An 8,338-nucleotide genomic window follows, 5' to 3' on the forward strand; every position below is an offset into this window, starting at 1 on the left:
TAATTAAGTGCTTCTGCCGCCTCGGTTCCTTCCCTCCCTTCAAAAGATTAAATCAGTCTCCTCTGCTCAATGTTTCTCTTATTCCAATCAAGCATCTGTTTATTAGTGACCTTCATAGAACCTCCTTGTCTGTTGTCCACCCCTAGAATCAGTTCGAGTACCAGGTTTAAATTTCTTTTAACTTTTAACAGGCACATGATAGATCTGTCCCACATAAACGTGGCACTGATAGTTGAGTGATGTCTGCTGAGAGAAACCCTGACACTAACAGAAGTATACTGTGGAGCTACATGAGGCACAGTGGCAAAACCATCGGGTTGCAAAACCTTTCGGCTTAGTCTTTAATTGCTATGTTGAACTACAGAAAGCAGCAAGATGTTCTCCAGAAGAGCTGAACTTGAAAGGATCTGCAAAGGTGGAATTTCTGTTTGGTTTATTCATGTTCTGTTGTAACCACGTGGAAGTACAGATTTTTTTTTTCAAAATGCTTTCAATGCATGTAGACACTGTTCTTCAAGATCCTACTGTGTGACCACAGTGACTTGAGAGAGAACGTTTACATCGAAAGATTTAAAAACTTTCTTCATAGCAAAGAATATTTGATAATGGTTGCTCTTATCTTCAGTGCAAGGTATTTGAATGAAAACTCGCTTTTCTAAACAAAACACATTAGTTATGTTGTATATCTTGAGAGCACAGAAGGTATGCTTGCATAGATTTAAACGTGGTCTACTTCACTGAATAGCAGTATGCTGAGAAGTTTTGGAGGTGACACTGGAAAATTGTAGTTTTGATCTTTGTAAATAAGCTAAGTCTGTCTTTGCATTTTTCTATTCCAACACAGACTTCCATCTTCTTCCAACTCCACTTACTCCATAAAACCCTGTGTAGGAATAACATTACTGTATTTTCCCTTGGTTTTTAAAAACAAGGATCTTTACCCTTCAGTAGCATCGTGGGGTTGTGAACTCCAAGTTGAAACTAGATGGTTTTAAATGACATTGCCAGATACAAGGAAAAAGAAATATTTGGTGGCTCACTTCAAAAATGTTACACAGGAAGAATGGCGCATTCCTAATAGTTCTTTTGGGCTAGTGTTTCAAGATTGCCTTATGCTTTATTTTGATTAATTTTTTTTTTCTTTGAGATTTATTTTGTGACTAATGCTGAACCATAAGAAACCCATAACCAAAAGGACTTGGTTTGATGTGTTGTTCCCAATAAATACAGGATTATAAGGACATTGTGAATCTGTTGGTGAACGTGACAGTTCCCAAAAATTACATGCAAACATTAAGGAGCTTATATTTTATTCAAAGTAAAATTCGTAATATTTCCTTTTGGTTAGAACCATCTAGATGGTGTTGCCAAAGGAACAATTTCTTCACTTACTTCCGAATAAACTTATTAAAATGTCATCTTTACATTGGATTCCAGTTTTTATGAACATTTCCTTAGTTTTTAGACTGTGAAGCTTTTGCCTCATCCCTTACTTTAAGCACTCCACCTACTATTTGACGGGGGGAACTTGCAGAAACCTTATAGGTTTGTTACCTGAGTGGCTGCAGAAGAACAGTATTGGTATGTAAGGAAACAGCTGCGAATGGGGTGCAAAATAGGCATGCCAAGTGTGGAAGGATGAACTGAGCAAGTTTATAGTGCCATAGATTATATTTTTTTAAAAAAAATTTAATGGTAATGAAGTCACAAAGACCTAATTGGCTTTCTTACAGTTTTAGTCCAGATTTTCAATTAAGTAGAAGTTAATCAAAATAATGATTGAATAATAAGTACTGTCAAAAGTGTTGTAGGTAAAACTGCTCTTTGTTCATTGAAATAATACAGAGTAATGTGGTACTTTGGAAATACTGCACTGGGAAAAAAAAATAAAAGAATACTCTAAGCCCATTTACAACTTAGTGACAAGACACAGTAACATGAGAATTTTTGCATGGAATTGAGTTTTACACCCATCTGTATAGTTCCCCATTTATGCATAATATTTAATAACATCCAGTACAATTACTGTACATAAGGTGCTGTTAGTGCTTCAGGGTAGACCCAAGCCCAGGACAGAATGAGCCGCAGGTAGGAAGTGCATGGTGGGAGCAGACCCAGGAGACTCCTGTGAGGTGATCTGCCCAGTGCTGTTTAACCCCTCACACCATGAGTACTAGGACCCCTACGCTGCCTCCTCAGGTTATGTAATTTTTACTTTTAAGAAATAAATGCTTATCTTTAAAACAAGTCATTAAACAGTTATTCATCCCACTGTTAGGGAGCAGCTTCTCTGTAATGAGAAGGATGGAAAGTCATCTCAGAGTAGAGCGATAATAGTGCGTGTCTGGAAATCTGGGTTAGATGCAAATGCCAGACAGGCCAGCAGCTGAGTTCAGCAGTAGGAACATCTGCAGTTGATCAGCTGTCCTGTCAGAAGCAAACGTTATTGGGGTTAGAGGGTTTCTTGGAGCCGAAGAATATGGGTTTGATTCAAAAGTCAAAGAAGTTTTTAGAAACACTCCTGCTTTGGGTTTTGAATCCATCCCAAAGAGGCTGAGGTTCAGCCAACTTAAGTTTTAAGAATTTTTATTCAGTTGGGTTTTTTTAAAAAAAAATTTCTGAGACAAATGTGTGGCTTTGGAATAAAGACATGAAATCGCCTCGGATCTATTTAAATGTAGGAGGCAATGTAAGCAATGCCTGTTTAATGACTAGATGCATCCTTTTTAAAGGCAGTTGCAGTAGATTATTGCTTGTGCATAGGCAGGGTACGGGCAGATCGCTGGTGGTGATTTTAGCTGCTTATTGCAGTACCTGGGTATCTTACTACATGTAAATGTACTATATGTATGTATGTCTATATGCATTTTATTATACACATACATACATACTCACACCCTGTGTTGTCACCATATCTAATATCTTAAAAAACTCAGTAGCAAAAGTAGCAATTAGGTGAGTCATTTGTTAAAATGTTTGTGTTTTGTTAGTTCTCAAATCCTAACTTAAAAGTGGGTCTCTTGGCAATGATCAGTTTGGATGGTAACAGCTCTTTTGGATCCATTTGTTGTCTCCTCCTAAAAAAACCCGAAGGAAGTAGAGGTAAAGCTAGACAGATGTGTTCTTGCCATGTTCTCTTTCAGCACATAGTTAAATCTGAGCATCTTAAGTTAACTTTCTTGGAAGATCTGTTGCAACCATTATCTTGTTCTTTCTTTATCATGCATTCAAAATATGATGCAAAATGGAAAAAAAAAAGGCATTTAATGTAGTATGTAAATATTGACCTTTTAAAATTAAAATGTTACTCGAAGTGCTTACAGTCACCACATCTTAGCTACTTGTTAGTTTTGTGTTGTCTTATCTAAGTTTAATGGATACAGTTCCATAAATGTTGATGTGTTTTTGTGTATATCTTCAAATTTTTATAAAGATGCTAGTAAGTCAATACATATATCCTGATCTGTGTATTATTTGTTCACAGTTTTTATTAGCATAATTTTATAATTATTTTAATAGGCAACTCCTGTAGGTGATTATATGGAGCCAACTTTTTTTTTCAAATTATTTTGTTTTCATCTTGTAGCACTGGAGAATTCACTTTATAACTAACCATTTTGCCTTGACTAAAAGATTGGATTGGCCGTATGATCTGTGGTATTTTAGTAGAATGTTCTACTTTTTTTTAATTAAAAAAAAAAAAAATCTCTGTCCTTTAACTTACGAGGGGAGATACAGTGCACTGTCAGACCAAGGCATGAGGTTTCTAGGTTTGTTCCATTGTGCTGTACAGGTGCAAATTTGGTCTGTCATGTAACATTGTTCTCAAAAGTTTGGGATATTTTGGTTTTACACGTAATTCAAGTCGGTCATGTAACACGTTGGTTCATCGCAATGTTAGCAACTGATGTGGCACACATACTGTATGATGGATCGATGTGCAGTGTTCGAAAAGCTCGATGTAATTCATGCTAGGCAGGAGGAGGGCAGGTCCATAGCATCTTCACAGCTGGAGAAGCTGCCATGCAAATGTTTTTCTCTTAAGTAGTGGTAGAGAATAAATTTAGACAGGGATACTGTTCTTCACCCACATACATCTCTAATATGACCTCAAGAAAGAACAGTAAATACTGGCATCATCTCTGTAAAGTATCTTCAGATACCTAGTTTATTCCCCAGTTTAAATCTGAAGATTCACTTCAGATTTCCAAATTTCTGCAAAAAAGCCCTTCTAGCCATTAAAATGCCAAGCAGACTGAGCATTTTAGTTCTTTGATGTTAGGTTTCCACTTCAAGGATATAGATAAGAGATTTTTTTTATAAAACTGTGCGTTATTTCAGAACAACCTTAAGGGTCTTCATCGTTTTTTCTTAACATTATCTAGCTATTTGGAATAAGAAAAAACCTTATACTTGGTGCTGAATTTTTTTATATTTTTTTTAAACAGTGTCTTTTGTCTGTTTAGCTTGAAATTGTGCAGTTGTCCCAGAAGCTGCTGTAGGCACTTATTGTTGCACACAGTAACTGCGTGTCTGTATGTGTGTGTGGGTGCGTTGCCCTTATAGCTGGAGTGAGAGGGTGGGTGGGAGGGTGTGGGGTTTCATTTCATGGGTGGTTTTTTTGCCTGTTTTTTGTCTAACTCGGGAGATATCCTGGATTTGTTCTCTGGCGTAGCATTGTGGTGTTCTTGTCCTCTGCGTGGTACTGTGTTTATGTGGGTCGTGATACTCAAAGGTGGAAAATTGGGTTCACCTGTTCACTGTCAAAAAGGCATTTTTGTTCAGAGAGACATGAACCTTTTTTTGAAATTTTTTTGTGCATTTGTTTTTTTTTTTTAGCAGCATGTTGGATGAGAAATTAAATGTGAAGGATACAAATACTGAACAGATTGCAGAAAGTTAGCTATATTATAAAGGTCATTTAGGGTAACATAGGGCTTTTGTTTCAATGTTACCTTAAATCGTGCCTTAACCTCTAGTTCATTCCTAAACATACTTGAAAGTATTTTATCTTCAATTAGTATCAAATCCTAAGGATTTTATGTAAGGTTTTTTTGTAACCTGATTTTTAATCGTGGAAATGACTATTCCACATGAGCACAGGGTCTTGTGTACAAAAACACTGATTCATATTGGATCCTTACGTATACCAACTTCTGGTATAATATGGTTGGGAAGGATCATTTTGTTCTTTATAATGCTGCTTTTTGCAGGGTTGGGGTTTTTTATTAAAAAAACACCTCTGTTTTTCTACTTCTGTGCTTATTTTGGTGGAAAGTGTGGTCCTTGTTGTACTAAAGAAAACCTCAAGGGGAAAGTTAACTTCACTGGGTCTTTTAGGTGCCTGTGTTGCTTTCTCACTTCTTGGTTGGATGCACTGATTTTTCTAACTAACTGGAAATGGGCTTGATATATACACTGTTTTTCAACAGGTGACAATGCTTTTATTTAACATAACTGCACTTGGGTTAAGCAATTTTTACCATTTAAATAATTCTAAACAGTATTACAGATTAAGAATATCTTTGTAAAAGAACCTGTGTATAGTTGAATGTGGCTGTATTGCAATGTTGTGTGTAGTCACTTGAAAGATCACAATTTAAAACACTGCTGTATTAATGTTATGTTTCTTCAGTGGTTCAGGATTTTCTTTGTGTGCATTTAATGGTTTTTAATATGCATTGTATTTTTTTCCTAGTGTCTGTCAGGCTGACTTTGGAACCCTACAGTTTTATTTCTATTTAAATAATAACAAAACCATTATTTTGCAGGATTTCTTTTTCAGATGGTGAAACATCTTTCAACAGTTTAACTTCCAATTAATACACATTTTCACTTACAGATACAGCAAAGACAAGATGCTAATGCTTGTTTATTCACAGCTGATCTTTCGTGCCATTTGCATTCAATTTTTACTGATACAAAGTGCCCTTAGAATAAGTCAGCTTTCTTTTTTCCTTTGGTACCCTTTGCCTCTGCCCTGTGCTTTACCTCATTACCATCTCATTTGCCCCCTGTTTTCCATTCCCACAAGGATATTTGTATCCTTGTTATGTTCCTGGTCTCTTCAATCCCTGATCATCTCTCCAGACCTTTTCCTATCTAAGTGCATTGCACTCAATCTTTTGCTCTATTTTCTGTTCTTGTAGCTCTTCTGAGGATACCTGAAGCCCAAATCTCACACCCTGAAAGCACGTTGTACTGTACTTCTCTTTGCAGACTTCGATATATAAAGTTGAGGTTGCTTTTACAGGTGTCGCCACAGAAGATGCTGGCCATCCCAAAGCACTGGAGAATCATCGCTTAACGGTTTTATTTTGCAGTTCTACCTGTGTTGGAGAATTTTGTTTACATTTCGTTTACATTTTGTTTACGTGTTCTCTAGCATTTGTGGCAAGCCAGACAAAACAGGATTAACAACTCTTTTATCCTTTTCACTTTTTCAGGAGTTCTGTTCTTGAATTCAGTGATAGTAATAGCACTTTTTTTTATTGCCATGTAGAAATATGAACACTGTCGACACAGTTCTACCTCCTATTACTATTACTGAATGTGATCCTTCCTAACCTGTAAAGTTTTAAACACTGTATATATTTGGGTGTTTTGAGAATCACTTCAAATGTATTGCTCTAATCTGGATTACAGAGTTTGTTTGCTAGCAGTTCAGGATATAAATTCAACAGCCGACTGTATCATACTGACTCCACTGGGGGTTCGTCTGCCTCATGTTTTCTACAGCGTCATCTGCACGAGGTGTTTACTACTAATTTCTTGAGTGTAATATTGAACTCTATACCAAATCCTTCCCTTGCATAAAAGATCTTTGTCGTACATATTTAAGTGAATGTAAAAATGGAAGCACAAAGATGATCTCATGTACAAGCTTTTTTACATGTAATTCCATGTTTAAAATGTCAACATGTATATATATTTATTGTACCCAAGATGTCAATAAAACTTGATCTTTATCATATTTCCTCTGTTGTTGCTTGATGTACAACTTGAACTTCAAACTTGTCAGAAAAAGCTTCACATACCGTATTCTTCTACCATTTTTACTATGGTAGCATCTCTGGGCCCCTACTTTTACATCAGCATCATAGGATGGGGTTCTTTCAGAGCTGTGAAAGATGCCCCAGGTAGAAAAACGAGTGAGAATAGGTGATGGTAAAAGGGGCTTGTGCTTGTGTGGCTAGTTCAAAGGGTCTGGAGGCTAACAAGGATCTCATAGGTTTAGGAGGAAAGCTTGTGAGTGTAAAAGCTTTTCTGTTTCTTTTCAACTGTTGTGATGTGTCTGATGAGATCTCTACTTTCAAAAATTGCCTGTCTTAATATATGACGTAAAGAGGAGCTCTCAGCGAGCTCATTATGGTCACCATCAGTTCTATTCTGAACACAATTATATCAATATAAATGGAGGCCAATTCCACTGGTGTATTGTGTATCAAGACAAGCAGTCAGAATCAGCTGCCTTGCACTTTGCAGGGTTTTTTAAATAGTTTGTTAAAATTATTCACAATGTTAAATGTAAAAAAATCCCACTTATCACCCTGGTATCACTGGAAGGGGCTACTTGTGATCCAGCACGTACGTTTTCAGTGAAGCATTACTAGCATGTCACATTATTACTGGGGGTAGATCTCAAGAGAACGTTGTTACCTGAGGGCAGGCAAGTGATACTCCAAGTTGTTTGTTTCTGCTTGTACCCTGATAAAGAGGCATGTTAGTGGCCAGCAACACAGTGACCTTAAGCTCATCAAGGTAAAAAACACCCACCTCTGATGCAGTGATTTTTATGGTGAGCAGTTTAGGAATAACCATTCTGACCTGGTTTTCAACTTGCAATTTTGATTTGAATTAACAGTAGGAGCACACTGTAAATACCCATTCGACTGCAGCATCACCTCTTCCACATCTCTACAGAAAGCTCCAAGCAAAAGTAAACCTCACCAAAACTCTTTAAAACCCAAACCTGATGAGTTTGTATCTCCTTGCTGCTTTGTACCTTCTTTCCCTGCTTCTGTCGATCTGCAGCCTTGGGGCATGAATTTGTGTTTTGGTGAAGTTGATGCACCAATGAGCATCAAATCATCAGTCCACTCTTGCAATAAACAGGTTAACCATTGCACAGTACAGGGGAAAAACAAGCTCTCTTTGAGAGCACAGGTTAGGGATCAAGCATACAAGTCCATGTGGTCTTTAGAAGTTAAAATGTCCTGCTAATGAACTTGTAATTTTGCAAGATTTCAGGATTCATGCAGGGATGTATTTTGAGAATTCAAAGGCTGACAACTGCAAAGTGATGGAGGAAATCAATGCAGCTAAAAACTAGTTACTG

General features: G+C 36.9%; 1 protein-coding gene across 5 annotated transcripts in view; it reads left to right on the forward strand.

Annotated features, from left to right (window-relative positions):
- Positions 1-3,452, forward strand: part of RBM33 (RNA binding motif protein 33) — a 102,798-nt gene extending 99,346 nt beyond the window's left edge. For all 5 annotated transcript variants that reach the window (XM_074831513.1, XM_074831521.1, XM_074831540.1 and 2 more), the window contains one exon: positions 192-3,452. In XM_074831513.1, the coding sequence (XP_074687614.1) occupies positions 192-240 (49 nt within the window). In that variant the 3' untranslated portion in view covers positions 241-3,452. The remainder of the gene's footprint in view (positions 1-191) is intronic.
- Positions 3,453-8,338: the final 4,886 nt, after the last annotated feature.

This window comes from Strix aluco, chromosome 1, assembly GCF_031877795.1.
Source record: "Strix aluco isolate bStrAlu1 chromosome 1, bStrAlu1.hap1, whole genome shotgun sequence".
Classification (NCBI taxonomy): Eukaryota; Metazoa; Chordata; class Aves; order Strigiformes; family Strigidae; genus Strix; species Strix aluco.